The 22,953-nt window shown below is 36.0% G+C and overlaps 2 protein-coding genes across 2 annotated transcripts; one reads left to right on the top strand and one right to left on the bottom strand.

The window, feature by feature from the left end:
- Window positions 1–11,448, top strand: LOC131158885 (eukaryotic translation initiation factor 5A-like). The gene is made up of 5 exons (XM_058113814.1): window positions 1–297; window positions 9,338–9,460; window positions 9,610–9,666; window positions 10,927–11,001; window positions 11,144–11,448. The coding sequence occupies exons 1-5, from the start codon at window positions 175–177 to the stop codon at window positions 11,246–11,248; spliced, it is 483 nt and encodes a 160-aa protein (XP_057969797.1). The 5' UTR covers window positions 1–174; the 3' UTR covers window positions 11,249–11,448.
- A 5,131-nt stretch (window positions 11,449–16,579) lies between these two features.
- On the bottom strand, window positions 16,580–20,525 carry LOC131158884 (probable purine permease 5). The gene is made up of 3 exons (XM_058113813.1): window positions 20,238–20,525; window positions 17,275–18,347; window positions 16,580–17,049 (listed from the first exon to the last, which is right to left on the bottom strand). Exons 1-2 carry the CDS (start codon window positions 20,257–20,259, stop codon window positions 17,299–17,301), a joined length of 1,071 nt encoding a protein of 356 aa, XP_057969796.1. The 5' UTR covers window positions 20,260–20,525; the 3' UTR covers window positions 16,580–17,049; window positions 17,275–17,298.
- Window positions 20,526–22,953: the final 2,428 nt, after the last annotated feature.

Genomic DNA, 22,953 nt, shown 5'->3' with positions numbered 1-22,953 from the left:
GGGACATATATGTTAACTGGAGTTAAATTTGAAACCACTGTGTGTTGAGCGTGGAGTTTGTGACTTTGCGCAGAAGAGAATCTGTTCTTTTTGCAAATTGCAGCCCATAAAGAGCAGCTCTCTTCTCATTTGCCCCGAGAGAACCGCGAGAGAGAGAGAGAGAGAGAGAGAGAGATGTCGGACGAGGAGCATCACTTCGACTCGAAGGCTGACGCGGGAGCCTCAAAGACCTTCCCCCAGCAGGCCGGAGCCATCCGCAAGAACGGCTACATCGTCATCAAGGCCAGAGCGTGCAAGGTTAATCGCCTTTCTCATTCTCTGCAATTTCATTGTTTCTTATGGTGTTTTCCGGCTAAATTTTATCTGGGTTTTGCTAATTTTCTTCTGATCTTCGTGGGTCTTACGGTTTTCATGTTCATTGATGTTAATCCGCTGTTGGGAGTCTTTCCTTTTTTTACTTTTTTTTTTTTTTTCCGATTGTATCTTGGTGGGTACTGGTTGCGTTCGAGTAATTGATTTGATTGACTGTTTGGTTTTATGTAAGACGGTTCGTAGATTGATTTATTGAGATTTGAGTGTCTGGTAGGTTGGGGGAATTGCGGCGATTCTATTTTCTAACATGTATTTTGCATACGGTTTCTCTTTCAGAAATTAAATTTCCTGTTTGGGGCTTTGCGTATCTACTCAGAGTTATTAGAAATAAATTTGATGCTCGAGTGTCAGGGAGAAGCTCGATTAAAAACCTAGCTCAAGTATGTAATTTTAAATTTTAGGACTGTGATGCCTCTTGAAGCACGAGGAGTGAGGATATGATGCGCATGTGCTTTTACTGGAGTCTTGCAAGGTTTTATTGAAGAATGGGATTTCAGAAGTCACCTTGCAGCCCAATGCAGCCTTATTTGAACTGCTAGGCCGTTAAATGAGATGATTAAGTTGGAATGACTCACTTAAGTGTCTTTATGAGTTTGAATCCCTTGTGTCAATCACACCACAGAAGTTATACTAGTGGTTGTTTGTTGGGTATTCTGGCAGCATTAGCAGAATTTGTTAAACCTCACTCCCCCCCTTCCCTCTCTCTCTCTCACTCTCTCATAATTATTGTCATCATCTTTACCAGCTGTAATGAATGCTAAAGTGGCCTTCATTGTTTTATGGGTCTGCTATATCTCGTTGAAGTCATATTATCTTATCCTTCCATCTGATTTTTTAAATTACTAACCATAGCAAAGTTCTGTTTTTGAGCTTAAGCTAGCAATTTTATAGATTAACAGAAGGAGTTGAACTGCAGTTACTGAAAGGTATTCCTCGAGATGCCATTTGGTTAAGGAGTTATGGAAGTTGGTGAAAATAGACCTACCGTTTTATGCTGTAGCTTTCTATGGTCCCAAATAGTTAAATTTGGATAGTTCGTGGAAAGTATTATTTTCATGTATATTTTTAGTACTAATGCCAATTTGATTGTTTAACTGTTCCAAGCCCCAAAACCCTTCTAGTGGCTTTGTACAAAACCAAGATTAACTAAACATAGAGTATATTGTAAGGTGATTAGGCGGAAAATATTCTCTCTCTCTGTTTCTCTCTCTCTCTCTCTCTCTCTCTCTCACACACACACACACACACACATGTATGCATGCAGTTACTCCCATATGAGGGGGAACGACCACAGAGAGGAAGTCTTTTGATTTTTTGCTCAAGGGAGAGAAGGAAGACCTGCTACGCATATTGTAGGAAGAAAAAGGCCTCCATTTTTTTTTTCCCCGTGTTTTTTGGGATATTAAGGAGTTGCAGTGGTTCATCAATATATGGATGGCTTTTTGGAATGAGAAAGGGCCTATCTCTTGGTTCACAAAGCTGAGGAACATGATCAAATATTACATTTTTTTTGCGTCAAGGACAACACTCATGTTAGGTTTTTGGTGCTAACAGAAATCAATGGTGGTGAAATGAGATTGATTGTCTTTTGGTCTTTCCTGAAGGTTTTAGTGCAAAAGGTTAACTGAAAATTTCCCAGGCCACTAGGTGCTGAGAAAGAGAATTGTACTGCTTTTCAAATTAAAAATCAGATTTGAAGAAGGATCCAAGGGATGTTTCCCAGATTTTGGAATTGTGCAGTTAGGGCTGTCTTTATTGGGTCTCCTCTATCATTGTTGGTTGAACCGAAATGCTTTTGTGATCTTTGCCCTAGTCTATGTGGCAAAAGGATGAAACCCTATCTGGTTCAGCAGGACCCGGGGGGGGGGGGGGGGGGGGAGGGAGGGAGCAAAGCATTGTAGAGAAGACGTGAGGGAATGTGTGCTTATACTTGCATGTCGTTGGTTTGCAGAATGGTCTATGCAGATTAGCGTTGTTCATGGTTCAGATATTTGAACCGAACGTGTATTTACCTAGCCGAACTAGCCCACCATCACCAATCCCATTAGTATGGAGATTTTCTAAGCTAGAACCGAACTTAATGCTTCGGTTAACCGATAGCATAGGTAACTAATGGGTCGATTCGGATATCTGATCTGATCTGAACCGAATCGAATGTAGTAACGAATTTGGTGATTGGTGACAACTCGACATGCAAATTTGGAAATGTTTACGAATGGATGTGATGACGATTTGATGGATGTGGTTAATGGAGGACATCTATGTGAGATGGTTGGTGGAGAATGGAGGGTCGCAACTAGTGTGACGTTCGGCGGAGAACAAAGAGTGGTGACTGGCAAGTTTGGTGAATGGTGCGACGGTGAATAGCTTGGTCAAAGGAGAATGAAGGGTGGTGAGTCTGGCAATTGGTTTGATGATCGGAGAACAGAGGGTGGTGATTGGCAAGTTGCAACGGCTAGAGGACAAGAAGTAGCAAGGCGGTTGTGGTTTTTGGGGACGGATGGAGCTTTTGAGAGAATGAGAAGTTGAGATGTGAGATTTGCCCTAGCTAGGGTTTGTTTATTTTTTTTTTTTTGAGTTTTGATTTGGTGTGGTTAGCTACACAGTATGTTTAATAAGGACCTAAAATACCAATAAAATATACCCATGTGTCTTTATTTTTAATTTTTAAAACATTATATACTCATATTAATGATATGATATAGTTAAATATTTTTATAATATTATAAATAAATATGCATGTGTATTGGTTTGGTTCGGGTAACTGTTAGTTTGGGACCAAGACAAACCAAAAATGAACTAAAACCAAAAATAGGGAAAAATCTGATCTGAAATCGTATCAAACAAATCGGTTAACTAAATTTTTGGTTTGGTTTTAAAATATTTTTGAACAGCCCTAATGCAGATGGACACCACAAATTTAAAAAATTTTCAGAAAGAAAAAAAAAAGAAGAACTGCTCCCTTGTTCATTCAAGGTCCAAAAAATTTAGGAACTTTAAAATTGTGGGCTGGGCTTCAAATGGGGCTCTAATGGCTTAGTCATTTAATTTTAATGCAGCAACTAATTTGAAGGTTCTCAAGGAGCATGGTCCACGATACTTACTGTGGCGCCTCGAACTCAGTGGGGCGCGGAGTGCTATTTCTACATGCATAATTCCCTACAATAGTCTCTGGTACCATAAATTACACAACCCGCCCCCAGAAGGGGATCCCAGGTGTTCTTGTCTATAACTGAAAACAAGACATGTAACGGAAGGCATACAACCTCAAAACACTTTACTAGAGTTCTAACCATCCTAGTTATACATATGGATCTCCATATTATATATTACATGCCAAAGTAAATCTAACATAATAAGCTAGTATCCCACTGGCACTTACAATATCTACCACAAAGTCTAATCTTAGCCCCGTAGCACGCTAGGCCCGATTCCCTGTAGGACCTGAAATATGAGATGGATTTTGAGATGAGACACTTCTCAGTAAGGCAGATTAGATTATCATCAGTGTGTGACTAACATGAGTTTTAGTATGAACATAATATTTCCATTTATTTAACTGAATAGAAAATGACATTTGAAAACTGTACTTGCCTGTATAACTGAAAATACATGTACTTTCCTTCATAACATAATTCGGCTCAATATAACCCATTTCTTGTAAATTCACAAATATATGCATAGAAGAAGCAACCATATTGGGCTAACTGGGCTAACGACATGCTTCCCCTTATGACGGGTTGTGCGGTCCGAAGATTGGACTTAACATATGGCCGGCCGACCAATGCTTAGTCAAAATTGGTACGTCTGTAAGTACGATTTGCCTACCCTGTCTCGGAATGTCCTTTGGTAGGGCCTCCTGGAATGTCCTTCAGGAGTAGTACTATACCTAGGCCAAATCAACTATCCCACATCACATTATCATACTAGTGTGATTGCACTCCCTGCCTGACAATAGCTACGGTACCGTGCTTTCAATTCATCTAATCCCTCAAGGTTTTTAAACCATATATTGCAATTTATGTAATAAAAACTGTAACATGATTTCATTTCCATAAAACTGTATAAAACCTGACATGTTCATAATTCTGTATAAAATATGTCATTTCTTGTTTCGGTATAAAATTGGCATATCATGTCTCGGCATAAAATCCTCATATTCTGTCTCGGTATAAAATCAGCATATCATAACTCGGCGTATAGGTGCCATATCATTATATCATAACCGACATATAGCCACCATATCATAATATCATAACCGGCATGTAGCCGCCATATCATTATATCATAACCGGCATATAGCCGCCATATCATTATACTGATAAAATCATTTGATAAAACCATCATGTTTAATTATGCCATAATACTCGTTCTCATGCCACACAGTTCTGACTAATAAATTATAATATAATAAACTGCCCGAGGAGCATATAATTTGCTGAAAACAAGGGTATGATCATCTTTGGGGTTTAATTTAACTCAAATTATATGTTTTACTAGAAAAAGGAGATGATCAACCCATCCACTTTAGTATTCCCCAATACGTATAATAATCAAAACTATCATTTTCATATGTCTGATTCGTTCAGAAAAATATATATACTGTTCCTGTAATCATATACTTTAATTTAATCGCTTCATATTTCAAAAATAACTGACATAATCTAATCCCCTTACATGTTCCTGAAAAATCTGCCTAAAACCTCTGGAGAATCGAAACCTTAGCTTCTAAATCAGCCGAGGAACATGGACCTGCAAGCCGGGAGGAGGGAGAGAGGATTAGAGAGCGAGAGGGTGACCTGGGGGAGCTTATGAGAGAGAGAGACATGTGAGGGTGGAGAGAGGAAACCCTAGGAGAGAGAGAGTGAGAGTTGAAATGAAATATTATAACAAAAACCTAACTTATAAGCCCCTGCCCTGCAAAAAACCCTCGATAGTTTTCCTGAAACCATCGACGGTTTGTCACTTACCAAACCCAATTCTCCCGTGTACTGTACATATGAGCTCTTGGTAGTTGAAACCGTCGACGGTTTCCCTAAGCTCACTGAAACTGTCGACGGTTTGTTCTTGTGCCAAACCGATTTCCTTCTTTTCTTTGGTTTTCTCTTTTCTTTTCTTTTCCTTGGTTCGGGTTCCTACACTGACACACTCGGCCCATCCTTCTTATAATTGTAGTGGGGATAATGCACCAAGTCCAGGTGACTTCACAATGAGTTTTTGGAATGAGCGGGAGCATGGTAAAAAAGGATGTGATGATGAGTTTTTTAAGGATTCATTCAGTGAGGGATTTTGTGGACAAGCTTAATGCAATGTCAATATTGAAGATTTCCAGTCTATTAGCCTTGTTGGGAGCGTCTAAAAGCTCATATACGAAGTGCTAGCTTCCATACTGAAGCAGGTGTTTGAGCAAGTAGTTTGACAGCACCAAAATGCGTTTATTGAGGGGTGGCAGATTACAGATGCTTCTGTAATTGCAAATGAGTTGGTTGATACTTGCATCAAAGGGGAGATTGTGGGTGATATGTAAACTAAACATGGAAAAGGCTTTTTGACCGTGTTTGTTGGGACTTACTTGTGTATGTAATGTAAGAGACTAAATGGAGTTCAGTTAGTTCGGTTATACATTGTGCAGATGGATTAAGAAGTGTATTTCTTCCCTGAGCTTAATCATTTATGGCAATAATGTACGATTCTTCACATCCTCTAGAGGCCTATGGCTGGGTGATTCTCTTTACTCTTCTGTTGATCCTGGGATGGAGGTCCTTGGTAGAATGATGCCATGATGGTCTGTGCTGTTAATGTTGGTCTTATTGAGAGATTTACCATTGGAGGAAGAGGCATTGCGGTGAAGAGTACTTATTGACATTTTGCAGATGACACCATAATTTTTTGTGGAGCATCTATTGAGCAAATTCTTAATCTAATGCACGTCTTGTTTTGCTTGAAAGCAGCCTCTAGCAGTCTGGCCTAAGGTCAACTTAAGCAAATGTGAGTTGATTCCTTTGGGTTGTGTTAAGCTTGATATACATGTTGACCCACAATCTAATAACTTAAGCTTTTAGGGAAAGTGGTAATCTAACATGGTATCAGAGCTAGTTACTAGGAGGTCTTAGGTTTTGTTCATGTTGCTTGCATTTATTGTGTGGTGTTTTAAAAAAAATTATTATATTCCCTGTAATTCTCTCTCCACATGCTGTCAGGCTGCACATGTGGGGGAGTGTTAAAGCTTGATATACATTCTTGGCCCATAACCTAATAGCTTAAGCTTTTAAGAAAATTCGTAATCTAATAGGTTTTTTTTTTTGGGGGGGGGGGGGGGGGTGGGAGGTTCCTTGAAGACACATTGGGGTGCAAATTGGGATTATTTTGTTTGGTGTACTTAAGGTTGCCTCTTGGGGCAAATGTGTGGGAACCTGCTGTTGAGAAGTTCTAGGGAAAAAATACTTTTTGGGAGGAATAGCAACCTTCTTCTAAGTTCATTAAAGCTCTGCCAAAAAAAAGTTCATTAAACTACAATGGTTGACCTGCTTGATTATTTTATATTCTTTTTTCCTATTTCCAGCATTGTGGTGATTTTGGTGATGACATTTTAAGAGATTCTTGAGGAGTAAGATGGGGATGAGTTCAAGTATCATTTGGTTCGGTAGGGGGTGGTACCTAAGAATTTAGGGGGTTTGGACATTAATCTCTTGGTTGCTTCAATAAAGGCCTCCGTGGAAAGTGGATTAGCCACTTCTCGGTTGGAAGGGGGAGTTTAAGGAATAATACTGTTGCTTCTAGTTCTAGGTATGGCTTTTGATTAGTGTGAGGATCATGAAGGATGTTTAGGAGGTGTATGGTGCAAGAGTTTGTAGATGGATTGGGAGAGGTTGGGATGAACTTTGGCATCATATGGCTCTTGAGATTGGGAAAGGAGATTTGGTCCTCTTTTAGCATGACAATTGGTGTGGGGACCAGCCTCTCAAAATCCAATTTCCTTAGCTCTTCCAGTTGGCAGTCGGCAAAGGAGAGGAATGCTTTGTTTTCAAATTTATTACTTGGGTGAAAGACGTAGCAGCTTGGAACAACAGTTCTTGAAGACAACCACAAGGTTGGGAATTAGATCAATTTTATGAATTCTTCAATCATTTGTATGAGAAAAGAATGAAAATTGTAGGTAGAACAGGGCAAAATGAACACTTTCAAGGTGATGAAGATCAGTGTGAAATACTTCTATAAAGATGTTATAAAGCAGACCAGTTTTGTTGTGATTGCCTCCTTGGAAACCTGTCTAGAAAGTGGAAGACCAGCAAAGTAGCTTTACTTGGAACTTGGGAGGCAATCTTACTGGGTATCCTCACTAAGAGGAAAGGTGCTGGGTTACAATTACTTTCTGTGCAGAGAAGATGATGAATCTTTCTTACACTTCCTCCATTATTATTGGGCTAAGAAACTTTTGTCAGTATATGTAAGAGCTTGCAAAGGAGAGGGAACCTCTACTTAGTGACTAACAGCCAAAAGGATGAACTTTTGGGTCTACTGGCGACTGAAAACTGAAATGGATGTTCATGCTATTTTAGGTATTTTTGTTTTTTTGAATTTTAAGTGATTTGTTCTTAGATTGGCACCCATCCAGTGCCCATATAATAAACTGCCATAGCGCCATGTTTTACTGATATATGTGTGTCTGTGTGCGTGTGTATCTTACTACCATCTCATTGGAATAAGGGTCTCTATTTTTCCTTGGAAGGCTGTGTGGTGTGCTAAGGCTTCCCAAAAAGTAGTAGCATGAGTTGTTGTTGGTTTTTTCGGTGTGTGTGTTGTCTCTTGGGAGGCTATTCTTATGGTGGATAATGTTAGAAGTGCTGTGGTTTTGTTAAATGGTGCTACATGCTTAAAAATGTTGTGATGAAGTACTAACCACCTCTTGCTTTACTGCCCTTTTGCCTGCTTTGCCACGTTATTTGGCAATCATTTTGTCATTTTATGTACCCTGGGTAATGCCAAACATCATATCTTCTTTGTTTCCTTTTTGGAAAGGAAGGAGCTGTGATTAGAACTCAAGAAAGGTTTGGATTAGTTTACTCAGTTGTGTGGTTTGGATCATTCAGAAGGAAAGGAACAGGAGGACTCTTGAGGGAAAATAATGTCTGTACTAAGTTAAAGAATACTCTTTTGCAAACTGTGTTTTTTGGAGTTCCTAAAATTTTACATCATACCTTGAATTTTGGACTTGATTTGGCTCTGAATTTGTACATGGGGTGGCAAACTGTTGGTGCCCTTTTATTACAAAGGATATTTGCAATGTTTCTTTGAGGATGAAACATACGTCCTCTATTCTTGTTATCACACCTCAGATTTATAGTTTGTTTTTTGATTTCAAACTTAAAGGCTTTTAAGAAATCATGAGTTGTTTGATCCTTGTTTCAAAACAACTGAGCAAATAGTCCTTTGTTTCAATACAAGTAAGCAAGTAGTAAGTTCCTTATATTTTGATTTCTCAAATATGATGGTTTTGCATTACTAAGGGCAAGAAAGCATGGCGTAGGGCTGAATTAAGGTGAAGGAAAATGTTGAATTTGCACTAGAGTAGTTTTCTACCACTATTTACATAGAGTTGAAATGGGAGAGCATGAATGCAAGTAAACCAGCCCCAACATGGTTCGTGCTTTACCGGCTACTGTGCTAACAGTGTATGGCTTTCTTAGAGAGAGCACTCTTTTATATCCACTCTTTTTCATTAATGATGTGAAAAATATGGAAATACTTGTTCTTAACTTCTTATGCATTGAATTGACCTGAACACACTGAGCTATTCCTTTCTGCACAGGTAATATTTTTCTTTTTCCCTCTTAAGGACTTGGTACAAAAGATACCTTTCCTGCATTTAATTATATGTTCTGGTGCTGCGTGCTTGAAAATAGTTGAACTTTCATCTATAAGACTTCATAATCTACTTTTTTCTGGGGTTATGTTATCCACACAGGTGGTAGAGGTTTCTACATCCAAAACTGGCAAGCATGGCCATGCAAAGTGCCACTTTGTGGGAATCGATATATTTAATGGGAAAAAGCTTGAAGATATTGTTCCTTCATCCCACAACTGTGATGTAATGCTACTTTTTTGTTATTTCTTGTTGGCTTCTTGTATTAATTTTATATCTTGCAATGCAATTTTGGAACTCCTTTTCAGTTTGTTAGCAGCTTTGTAGAAGTTATTTGGCTTTTGATCACCTTTTGATAAATTATGGTTTGGCAGGTTCCCCATGTTAATCGTACTGATTATCAGCTGATCGATATCTCTGAGGACGGCTTTGTAAGTTAATACCATTTAATACCAGTTAATGCCTTAATGGCTTCATGACTATGTTCCCTTTAACTGACAAACAAGGTGGTTGACTGGTTGTGTTGTTCTGATGATTGTTATTATGATGGCTAAGTACAATAGGTTATTTGCACAGAATAATATTGGAACCCTGTGTATTAATCCTGTCATTGGATGGGAATCATTATAAAAATATATATATATATATTTCAATTTTTAGAGAAAATTTTGGTGATAATGGTAATTAAATTTTAAATTAAAAACTTATCATACATCCAGTAAACAAGAAGATATGTTGCTATAAATATAGGTGATGAATAAAGAAACTGGGAATAATATATAGCCAAAAATGCTCGAGTTTCAAAAAAATGAGAGCAAACCAGGTAAGAACATCTCATTGATTGAGAAATAAAAATGTAAATATTAAGAATAATACATTATGAGGCAGAATATTCCACTCGGGCAATAAAAAAACAAATACGCCATTGGACTGGTTGTGTCTATTTTTAATTCATGTATTTAAATTAATTAATACTTCACTTTATTTATTTTCAATTTTTTCAATAGTTTAATTGGAACCCTTTTTTATGTCAGTTATATTTTAAAATGTTGAACAGTGGACACCAAAGAAAGAGTTAAAAGTAGTATGTATTAATTATGAAATAGTTTGGATATTTATGTGTCAGATATTAGTAAAAAATTAGTTGTGGGATTATTAGGATACATGGTATTTTCCTATTCTATTTTTATACTACTTATTCAGAGTGCATGGATATTCTAGTAAAATGAAAGTGGGGGAATCCCCTATGTGTGTGTACTTAAATGTGATTGTGAATCGTCGATTACATTTGATGGGAACGGACCAAGTGTCCGCCTGTGTCACTTTCTTGTTCTGTGAGTTTTCAATACTTCTCATGTGTTTGAATTTACAAAAACAACAACAACAATAACAAGCCTGAAGTCCCACTAACTGGGATAGGCTATATGAATCCTTTTCCACCACTTCATATGATCAAGGGCATTTTTGTGTGTTTGAATTTGAATAGTAAAAAATTGTTGAGCATTGCCTGCGAATGTGCTGGACCAAATGGGTCAAATTCATTTTATTGATATAGGAAACCTAGGAACTTAACAAAAATGGTTCCTTTCAATGTAATTTTCATACTAAGGATGCCTTTCGATTGACAGTTACCTTGCTGTCAGTCAAGTTGGACTCTTGATCTCAGCCAACTGAAATTGGATTTCGTGTAGGTGAGTCTTCTAACTGAAACTGGAAACACCAAGGATGATTTGAGGCTTCCCACCGATGAAAATCTGCTCAGTCAGGTATTCCATAATGGAACTGTGTGCTCCTGAATTGGTTTTGAATTATTGAGTTTTCTTGATTCTTAGCGCATTACACATATATTTTTCATAAAACAGATCATGATTGTTTTTTTGTATTTGCTATTTTCTGTCCTGTATGTAGATTAAAGATGGGTTTGCTGAAGGAAAGGACCTTGTCGTGACTGTCATGTCTGCAATGGGAGAAGAGCAGATATGTGCTCTCAAGGATATCGGCCCTAAAAACTAAATCTGGTTATAGCTGAAAACAGAACTCCATTTGTGTTTCTAAGGGAGTTTTATTCACTACTGTGCGACAAACTTCTGTTAAAAGATGGCTTTTTAGATGTGTAACCAAAACTTGTTAAAAGAAGGAAACAAGGCAGGGACTGCTGATGGTCCTGATGGATAGATCATATTTCTGCTTGATAATATAATATTATTCCTATATAGTAATAGTTTTAAATGTTTGCTCTACTTCGGCAACAAAATAAAAAAAAAAAAAAAACTTTGCTTCTACTTTGCTTTCCACTTCAATAACTTGTTTGACTAGGGTTTGTAGGGCTAGTAATTACCTTGATTAATGTTTGATTGAGCAGAAATGTTACATATGATGTTTGATTGTTGCAAGATGATGAGCTATTCACAGGTCCTGCTCTTTATGAAAGTAGACCCTCTTCAACATGGTTGTGAAATTATTATTTTCAAATAATGTGTTTATTTGTTTTGCACAGAATGTAGAATTTTTAAACCATGTTCTGCATTTTTTTGGCATATGTTTTTATCATGTGATGAGATATGCATGCATTGTTAAACAGTGTTCTGCTTTTTTACTTATTTTTGTTCATGCATGCTGTTTATGGATACACTTGCATTTGTTTTGTGTGCATACAAATTGCATTTTATGCAGGGGACCTGAATAAATGTTTTATCATTCGAGACTATAAGTCGGTATTGGTTTCCCACGTTTTAGTTTGTATTAAAGACAAAAATGGAGGATAGCTAAGCCTAAAATTTCATGTTTGACAACCAACAATGACAAACAACAACTCAAGCCTGAAGCACAATTAGGTGGGTTGGCTTTCTGTCTATTTATACGATCATGGAGGAAATTTTCTCCCACATTTAAGGACTATTAAATCTTCTCTATATCATTGCTAGTTAATCTTAGGTCTACCTTACCTTTTGTTACTGCCAAAGACTCATTGTTGCACTATTTGATCTGCATTGTAAATATTCAAACTAGTTGAGTGAGGTCTACTTTTACTTTTGTTACTATCAAAAACTCATTGTTGCACTATTTGATCTACATTGTAAATATTCAAACTAGTTGAGTCGTTCCTCTTAATTTTTATTTTTTAAAAATGTGACATTTAACTTGCAAATATTCTCATTACTTAATTTATCTTTTAATTTTATGTTACTTATTCACCTTGCCATAAAAATTTTTACTTTCAGAACATGTTTCTTAGTTTCATGTCTGACGACCAAAATGTTAATTTTGCTATGCTGTACTTTACGCATCATATATATGGTGTAGGCAACTGTATTAGTTTGGGCATTCCTTTGGATTGTGTGAATTGAGCTTCACTATTCTCTTGAACTGTTATATGCTTTACTTCTTGCAACTCCCTGTATATATATATATTCTCATATTTATTAGTTCCTGTATCCCTTCCCATCAGGGGCTGACAATAGGGTTTGATCTTGTGACATTGCAAATTTGCAATCAAAATTCATGTTGAATGAACGTGTAGCTTTGAAGCCAAACAAGCAGAAGGTGGTGGGTATCTGCGATCATTGCCTTATTTGCCATAGGGATTTCTCCATGTCACAATCAAATTTCATGTGAAATGAACATGGATAAGCGATGATGTTGCAGTGTTGGCAATGCGATCGATGTGGGCAATGTGATTGATGGGTTATTTGTTCTAAGAATTTCATTTATTGGGCAAAGACAGGCAATGTAAGAAAGGAATGGTTCATGGAATCATGGCAAAGCTAAGTGAATAGCACCCTAATTACACATAATTGAAAAGAGAAGGAAACTATTATTGGGCTAATAGCGAAAAAAATACCTTGATAAGGTAAATGATGAAAGCTGCTGAAATTAACAGCCGAGCACATAAAAATTTGCCCATGTCCGTGTGGCAATATGCTTGACATAGGTACACAAGGTAATTGTCGAATGGACTTTTACCTTAGGGGAACAAGCCCTCATAGGACAATAAGTTAGGTGACTGTCTTACTCTTTGTTTTTATGCAGGATGGGCCAACCGTTGTTGTCAAAGCCTTCTTGTAAACTATGTATCAAGGATGAGCCTGGTGAGAAGCTAATGGGGATGTAAGACCCTAAAGTCTGGCAACCAATGGGTGTCACCACTATAAGAAAGGAGGAATCTATAAGGCTCTTTAGGTAAGTAGATGAACATTATCCTAACTCAAAAGTGATTGAATAAGAGAAGGAAATTGGTGAGGATGTAGTGGATGAAAAATTAGTATGTTTAATAAAATAGGAAAGTACTTCAACGAGGAGAAAAATGAAAGTTGTTAAAGTGAATGCTCGAGTAGAAAAGCACCAGCTTATTAAAGTGGGAAGAAGTCCACTCAAAGTCTCCCCTAATGGGCGTGAAGAGTAATGATAATGTGTACATTGAGACCAAGAAGTTCAGTAAAGTAATTAGGACAGTTCTAGAACTTTGGTGACCAAATGAAGTCAAGTAATAGGTTTAGCTACCATTGCAATAGTTAGCCCCCCACCATGCTATACTTGAAATGAATATCTATGACTCGAAAGTTCAAAATAATACGACAATAAAACACTTCCGAGATTGCGGTTCCTCACTTCGCCTTCCTTGTAGGAGAAAAGTCGATCATTTTTGTTTGTTTGGCTCCATGGGAACATTGCACAAAGCAATTTGTACCCAAAAATAGATAGACCTTATGCTGCATTTGATAGTGAGAAATTGGCATCGAATTTAAGTTCGTTTTTGTTATTTCTAATTCGACAAATTAAAATTTCATGAAAATAGGCTTATACTAATCATGTTTAGATCATTTGTGGCAATCATATTGTATGGATTGAATCTTTAATAATTTAACTAGTTTGATGAAATTTGGCCTTTTTAAAAGTTAACCTAGTTATTAAATTGTTTAACTCAATCACTACCCCCTCCCCTTCTATAAAAAAAAAAAAAAATTAACTCAATTATTTATTTATAAATAGCATAATATTTTAGGGAAAATATTTTTAAGCAGTTATGAAAGGTATCACTATACTTTCCTATGATTTCATAAAATATTTCAGCATAAATTTCAAGACTTAAATTTAAACTTATATAAAGTTAATGTGACTGTTTCTTTTCTAGAGATTTCAAAATTTACCTCCTTAATGTATTCCAGAGATGTTTCTAAGGTTTCCCTTTCAATGTCTTCTTAATTTTCCACAAAACATTTCAAGAACAATGAGCCGTCCATTGGATATGTGCCACATTGGGGCATTCAGCATAACAGCATAACAGTCTAGTTGAAGAGCACCATAGGACAGGCCGAAGTAGTTCGCCCAGTGGAAGGTTGAGGTCAAAGGCATAAATAATGAATATATTTTCTTTTTCCAAACATTCTTTCAAAAACTCAAAGGATGATCTCCTTTTGTTCTTGTTATTTGTTAAAATATCTTCTAAAATATACGATTTTATGGGGTTTTTTAAAGTCTTCCTCTGATGAATTTTCTTAAGCATTTAATGTTATGTGAGTTTGTCCCACATTGGAAAAAGTGGAAAAGAAAAGGTCATTAATAAATGACAAGGTGGAATAATATCTTAAAATTGATTAAGAGAAAGTGTTAGTGTGTACTCTAGTGCTCCCTAAGACGGTGCAACTCACCATCTGCACATTTGCACACGCACACAACCATCGACTGAACTTGAAATCTCGAAAATCTCGACTAGAGGCGCGACTAGGTCAAATCTGCTTCACGATTTGAATAGATGCTAGTTGGATCATTGATCATAATGATCATATAAAGGCATCCACTATGACATCATAATTTGTGGAGATGCAGAATGACTTAGGAATTTGCTATTAGAGATTCTAATTTGGCTAAAGCCTATGCCACCTATATCTTTGCATTGTGACATTGACGTAAGACATAGTTATGTGAGACAGTTAATTATTGATGAAGTAATTACCATAGTTTTTGTGAGATCAAGCCAAAATTTGGCTAACCCATTAACAAAAGGACTTGCAAGAGATATGGTCTGGAAAACATCAAAGGGGATGAAACTTAAATTTATAATCCATAGTCACCAATGATGGAAACTCGACTCAACACTTGAAATTTTCAAGCTCTTGAGTTCAATGAGCAAAGCATATCATATGTAGTGACTGAAAGCACTAAAATGTATGTGTTTCACATAATCCATCCCAAGAGAAATAGTGTTTTGTACCTGTAATGTAAAAAGGTGAAGGTTGAACTCTTAATAGGTTTATAATAGGTTCTATGAGATACTTTAATTACAAGGGTACCTTTGATAAACCTACCTATGTGAGTGTCAGAAGTAATGTCGCTTCCTATGAGAAATGAATTTATCTCTAGAGCACTCATCAAACTAGGATATAGACACAAGGCCAATCCACGCGTCGGCTTTTGGTAACACCCAAAGATCTGATAATTTGCGTGTGATATGTATTCGATTAATTAAAAGAGGATTGCTAGTTCAAAGTTTGTCTACTATGTAATCCTGATTAACTTTGATATGTATTCACTAAGTGAAGGTTCAAGTTCTAAAAATACATTCATTTATGCATAAATTATCTCTTATCTGAATAAATTGTTTTTCATCAATATTTTAAAAATGGTGGAGGAATGTTGAAATATTTTTTAAAATATACGATTTTATGGGGTTTTTCAAAGTCTTCCTTTGATGAATTTTCTAAAGCATTTAATATTATGTGGGTTTGTCTCACATTAGAAAAAGTGAAAAAGGAAATGTCATTAATAAATGACAAGGCCGAATAATCTCTTAAAATTGGTGCTAGTGTGTACTATAGTGCACCCTAAGACGGTGCGAAGCATCGTCCGCACACGCACACGCGGCGTGGGCTGTAGGACACTAGTGGCGCATTTAATTGGCATACAAGCACTTAGCATCGTTGTAAGACCGTTGATTATAATCGGATGGTTAAAAATTAATCTTATATTTTTTAAGATTAAGTGGTGCGACCTGATTGATGATAACATCGACTGAACCTGAAATCTCAAGTCTCTACTAGGGGTGTGACTAGGTCAATGCCTGGTGCGACCAGGTCGACGCCAAGTGTGACCAAGTCGAATATGCTTCATGATTTGAATAGATGTAACCTTTCGGAGTTTCACGATTTGAACAGATGCGACCTTTCGAAAAAGACATAATTTTGTTTATAAATAGACAGGATTAACTCCAAGAAATACATAAGAAAATTCATCATTCTCTCCTATTTCTTACATAAACCTTCCACCAATTATATCTTTTTCAAATTTGAATTCTAATTCCTCCAGAGATAGAATTCCAAAAAATTTATTCAAATTACTCAAAGAGTGTTTGTGATCAATTTTCGTTTGTGTATAATGTAAATTGATATCAGATCATATTCTAAGCTTCATCGTATCATGGAAATGTATTTGTTGACCCAATACATACCAATCTGGTGCGGACAAATAATGTTTTGAGGAAAACGACATTGTAACGTGCCTTGAAGTAAATTTCTGTTCTGCAGCGTTTCCTCATCTTATTCCTACATTATTTTCAACTAACATTCTGCAATACCTGCAAGAAAAGGTTCTTGATTATATCTGCATATGCAGGGCATCGACCAACACACTAATTTGCAGAAGCTCCAAGCCCTTCTCAGTCTCTCCTTCGACAGCTTTCTTAAGTACTAATCCCAGGATACAAGGCACCTTGCTTTGTGAGGATAGGAGAGGATCTTCACAATGTACATAGCCTTATCTTTGCTTTTATTCAGAGAGGCTGTATTCTTGGACTGACCAAATGGTCACAAAGGAGTAACCTAAGAAAATGAAGAACAAATTAGTTTCAAAGGAAAAGCTGCTATATTTTTTTTTCATTCAAAGAAACATGTACAAACCAGTGGTTTTAATATCCCACTCTATATTCCCACTTCACAACTCAATAATGTTAACACATGGGTTACTTGTCTTTGCAGGCTTGTACAGTGGGTTGCACACAAGCTATGACTATATGTATATATATATAACATGAATCAGAAACTTACAAGTATATCAGCTAGGAAATTTACTCAAGAGGGATTGCCATAGATGTAGGAACCAAATCCCCAAAAGGTAATGATGACAGAGAGGATTTTGAAACCACTCATGGGATCATTTAACAATATAACAGCCGCAATGCTTGTGAGTGGTACCCTTACTGCATTTAGAACTCCAGCAACCACGGTGGAAGACAAATAAAGCACAGCAGTGCCACCTAAAACCCCCAGCTGAAAGGTGATGGCACCCCAGACCAGAACCAGGTAATATGAACCTTTCGCACCCTTGAAATTTCTAGCCTCAGACTTCATTCCCCCAAAATCATTATTTGCAATGACTCCAATTGAGGTAAACACAAAGGCAAATAAGGACACCATGACTTGCTGCTCCAGCACAACATGGAAGGACCTTCTACCCAGCAACGTCACAAAAATTAGCTCTGAAAGAGCAAAGATGAGTCCATGAAGAGCAGATCCAATAATATCCCATATGAAACCCATGATGTACTGGGCGTTACTGAAATTTCCATAACGGTCTGAATTTGAATCCAAGGCAATGATTGCCATAGCAGCTGATATTATCACAATGGCATTTATACCCGAGGCATTTAGTTTGTTCTTCACAAGAACATGTCCAAACAGTGCAGAAAACACAAGGGATGATGCTGCCAAAAGAGAAGCAGTTGAAGCTGGGAGGTAGGCATAGGCATATGCATACATGAGGTTGTCCGCAGCACTTAAGAAACCCAACACAACGTAAGAAATACCAAGTTTGAAATTTAGAGGAGTAGGACGTGCATTACAAAAGAAGTATGTAGGAAGTAAGATCAAGAGAGTCAGAGGCCATCCTGCAACTGCCACCCATGAAATGATCCACTTGCTCTTGCCCCCGTTGGCATAATAGACACGAGATAAGAGGCTGGAAGCAGGGAATGCTACAAGCATTGCTCCACTGCTTAATACTAGAAGAATCCAATATGATATTGGTTTGCTTTTGTATGTTTCAAATGCTATGGTCCTATAGGTCGAAATGTGGTCCCATAATGTATCAGTTGGTTTTGGCAATGCCGGCTCCATTCTTTCTAGTAGTGTGGAACAATGTTTGTGAGAAAAACCAATTGAGACTAAGAAAAACCCAGAAATATGGATCGGGGGAAAAAAAAAAACATATAAGCTTCCAAATTGCTATACATGATGCATCATACACAATTACAGAGTGTTTGGATGTCTGTATACAAGGTTGAGATGTTTTTAAGAGCATTGAAAATGAAATTGATCCTTCGCCACATTCCCCTCCTATTAAGCAAGAAAACTGGACAATTAAAGCAACAATATTGTGAAGAAGGATAAATGTTCCATGAAGTTTTCTGATTGTGGAAACCTTTAAGCTAGTAGCCCAATATACACCCTAAGATAGCGGACTATTATGCTTATAGAATTTGGAAAAAAAAAGAGGGCAAATATATCTCAAAACTCCCTCAAAATTTTGAACCTCTTAAAATCATAGATATATTAATCACAAGATAAAAAACATCAAGCAGTTGAAAAAACCATTTTACCCCATACTTGTTATTAATTGAAATCAAAGCCAAAGGTATTTTGATCTATCGACCTTTTGAGAATTCCATAGATACAAAATCATAGCAAATAATGTTACATTAAAGCTCAAAGCATTGAATGATAATTACCCAAAGATAGAGATTAAAGATGTCCAGGATGGGCAATGAACATATTGGCCAAGACATTTTTATGTTGCTTTTTGTTAAAGATTATTAGTTCAAAGGTTCTCTTGGGCACCTTTGGTTCCAAGGGAATTTTAGAGATTGACTTCAAAAATAAAAACCTCTCTCCAGAACATGAATCTTTGTCCCCTATTCCTTTTCTTGCGTCATCTCAGCAAAATGGATTTGAAGAACCAAAATAACAAATTGAACTACAAAGATTGGGAATACACCCCTCTAGTCATTCCTTGGGGACAATGACACGTACCAGTTATCATGCAGCATGCTATAACTGTTATAATGAAACACATTTACATAAAAAAATTGAATGTGCTAAGCAAGCTGAACACATGAGAGAGAGAGAGAGAGAGAGATGTAGCAAAACATCTTTTTATTCCACATTCAGATTCATAGCGCTTTGACAAACAAAAAGTGTTCTGCATTATTACCCTAGTACTAACTCATGAATTATATCTATGTGTCTGTGTGTATATATATATACATGGAGAACACCCATAAAAAAAATATGTTTCAAGCCCAACTGGGTTTGCTCAAGTGGTAAGGACAAGGTGCCTTGGTGATTCTAAAATCTCCTGTATCTCCTGTTTGATTTCCCAATTAGGGTATACCTAATGAATTGCCAAGATAAATAAATGGGCATATAGCAATGTTTTCATCCCTGATTTGGTGCGCCTGAATGAATTTGAAGGGTATGCTTAGGAAGAAGTTCCGGGTCATTAAAAAAACAAAAAAGCTTCAATAGATATTTACTACGGGCAATTCCATTTCCGAGTTGTGCTTTTGGAATCTTTGTGAACAAGTGGGAACAACTGAATTATTTGATATAAAATCTGCCCATTTTGGTTTTTTTTTTTTAAAATTTTTTTTTTTTTCCCTGAAAATCAAAACCAAACCGCCCATTCAACAAACACAAAGGAGCAACAACGTTTTCAATTTAAACCTAAGATTTCCAACTTCCAATGCACTTTACACAAATTCAATCACAGAAATATATTAATACATTAGGGCTTGTATTACTTCAAAAACGCAGTTTTCATATAGCACTCATTCATCAAATTCCTCTACATGTCAGCCAACCAAGAACAAAGCAAAACTACCCAACAATTGAAACCAGCAATCACACTCAAAATCACATGAGAACAGAAGTACCCAAAATAATGAGTGTAAAATTAACAAATTTGCCTTGAATATTGAAAAGGGTAGGTGATGAAACGATGAAAAATTAACAACCTGGCTCATGCATTTCTGGCATTGAATTAAATTCCCAAACAGAAAAGAGCAGAGGCTGCCTTGCTGTTTCAGAGACTAGAAAACTGCGAGCAGAAGAGACCCAGACAAATAGTCCAAGCTAAAATCCTGCAGGGCTGCCGGTATTGTTCAACGTGCATATCGGTTTCTTGAAATAATATATTTGGTTGAACCGCCGAAGAGGGGTTGTTGGGCATAGTTGTAACCAGCAGGTTCCAGCACTGCATTGCTTGATGCGCGCTTGTTTCCATAGTCAAGAGTAAGTATTTTTTATTAACAAGAAAGGTCTATGTTATGAAAAATAGGTTCTAGGGGAACGTGGATGTCACCCATCGACCACCATCCCATCTTCCACTTTAGATTTTCACCATAATAAATACATAACTATCTATATTACCCTATAAAATACATCCTTCTCTTCTTATTTGAGAAAAACATTTAATAAGTAAGGATAAATAAAGAGGAGAGATAAAGTGAAGAAAAGTGATATTTTGTACAAAATTAGTTTTAAATTATCTTATAATTTCGTCTGTGATAGTAAAGTTTTGATCTCATCTGCTCGTGAAGTAGGTATAACCGAATCACGTAAATTTCGGTCTCGTCTTCATATATTTTTCTGCTCATCTTTATTTATTTTATTGTTAATTTCTGCATTATTTTATAACATGTTATCAGCATGAGACTCTGACATATTTTTTTAAATTCTTATTTAATTTACAAGACTTTAACTAACTGACATATTTCTATATATTTATACTGCCTTAATGACCGGTTTTATTTCTATACCGCATATATATATAAAATTTTCCCATAAATAGTCTTACGGAAGAGACTATATATCTAATCTTCAGAAGAGATGATATATATTTAAATTTTTCGTCTATATATTTAATCTCTAGAAGAAATATTAAATATTTACCTCCTAAAGGGGTATATTTTTAACCTTCCGAAAAAATGTTCAAATCGACCTCCTGAAGAGGTGAAACATTTATTTTCTATATGAAATAGTATATTTAACCTTCAGAAGAGGTGGTAAATTACTACCCAATTTAATATTATAAATTAGGATCATACTCTTGAAGAGTACAAATTAAGAAAAATAAAATAATGTTCTTGAAGAAACATATTTAAGTACCCCTAGAAAGGTGAAAATAATATTATTATCACAGTTTTATTTCAACTTTTACATTTTGGTTTTACAAATTGCCTTATTGTTAATTTATTTACATGTCAAACATAAGTAAAATTAAATTTGTTCTACTTAACATCAAAAGACAATAATTGTATATCGTATATTCTTGATGTCAAAATCCATCTAAAAGTAATGAATTTGAAAAATACTACTTTAGATGGAAATATCGCATTCCTACAGGATCGCGTAAAAGTCATGATATTTCTCACGCATGTATGTATGATGGTGTGTGGAAGGTGCATGGAGTGGGCGGCTTATTAAAAAAATATTATATATTATTATATATATAATCATGCATGACCTCAAATGTATTTGCCTATTTTATATTATATTCAGCTCCCCATCTAACTAATAATTCTTCTCTCTCATATTAAAGATTGAATACCTCACTGTTAAAGACTCACTTATCCTACAGAAAAATTTAAAGGATATATTTGACCATCAGATTTTATCAAAAGTTTGATATATGGTTGCACCTGAAGTTGTAAGATTTTAAAATAATCAATAAATATGATTCAACTCTATATAAAATTAGCTCAAAGTTAAAACTATGTGGTGAAAATATTACTGATGAAGACATGCTTGAAAAGACTTTTACTACGTTCCATCCCATTAATATGCTCCTGCAACAGCAATATAGGGTTAGCAAATTTAGTAAATTTTCTTAATTCATATCATGTCTTGTTGCAGAACAAAATAACGAGTTTTTGATAAAATAATACCAAACTCGTTTAACTGGTTTAACTCTATTCCCTGAAGTGAATATGAACACGTTCATGGTCGAGGACGAGGTCGCATGTATGGTCGTGGGCATAGTTGTGATCGTAATTGAAATTATCATTGGCATTGAGACGTGAGGTTACGATCCCCCAGAAGAGAGATAACCCCAAGAAGAGGGATGACCCCCAGAAGCAGGATAATCAACGATACGCATCATGAAAATGAATGCTACAAATGTGGAATAAAAGGCCATTGGTCGTGTACCTATTGTATGCCCAAGCACTTGGTAGATTTATACCAAGCATCTATAAATGAAAAGGAAAATAGTAAAGAAGTAGAAATAAATTTTACTGATTTTCTCGCAAATCAAATAATGATGCAAAGGAAGCAATATTATGTTTGGATTTATCATTGTTTTGATTGATTCTAAAATGTCTATGAAAAATTTTGTTTAGCTAATAGTGCTATAATACACATTATTCAAGATAGGAAATATTTCCATTACTTGAATATATTTTCAATAAATGTCAATACAATATCTGTTTCTACAAATTTGATTGAAGGTTTCGGAAGAGCTAATATAAAGTTACCCAATGGTACTTTATAACAAATCAATGAAGCTTTATATTCCAGCACATTAAGAAGAAATTTGTTAAACTTTAAAAATTTAAGACTCAATGGATATCGCATTGAAACTACAAATGAAGGTAGTAAAGAATTCCTTTATATTACTTCTATTGATTCTAGAAGAAACAAATTTTAGAAAAATTGTCAACTTTATCTTCT

The sequence above is a fragment of the Malania oleifera genome, chromosome 6, assembly GCF_029873635.1.
Source record: "Malania oleifera isolate guangnan ecotype guangnan chromosome 6, ASM2987363v1, whole genome shotgun sequence".
NCBI classification, from domain to species: Eukaryota; Viridiplantae; Streptophyta; class Magnoliopsida; order Santalales; family Ximeniaceae; genus Malania; species Malania oleifera.
The sequence above is the reverse complement of the archived record's forward strand: the minus strand, read 5'-3'. Positions and strand labels throughout refer to the sequence as shown.

What these genes read in the sequence shown, in the direction of transcription:
- LOC131158885 (XM_058113814.1), top strand. Translation starts at nt 175, where the DNA reads ATGTCGGACGAGGAGCATCACTTCGACTCGAAGGCTGACGCGGGAGCC. An exon ending in TCAAGGCCAGAGCGTGCAAG is followed by an intron (nt 298 to 9,337) that starts GTTAATCGCCTT and finishes TTATCCACACAG; the next exon opens with GTGGTAGAGGTTTCTACATC. An exon ending in CTTCATCCCACAACTGTGAT is followed by an intron (nt 9,461 to 9,609) that starts GTAATGCTACTT and finishes ATGGTTTGGCAG; the next exon opens with GTTCCCCATGTTAATCGTAC.
- LOC131158884 (XM_058113813.1), bottom strand. Translation starts at nt 20,259, where the DNA reads ATGCCAGAAATGCATGAGCCAG. An exon ending in GCCAGAAATGCATGAGCCAG is followed by an intron (nt 18,348 to 20,237) that starts GTTGTTAATTTT and finishes CCACACTACTAG; the next exon opens with AAAGAATGGAGCCGGCATTG.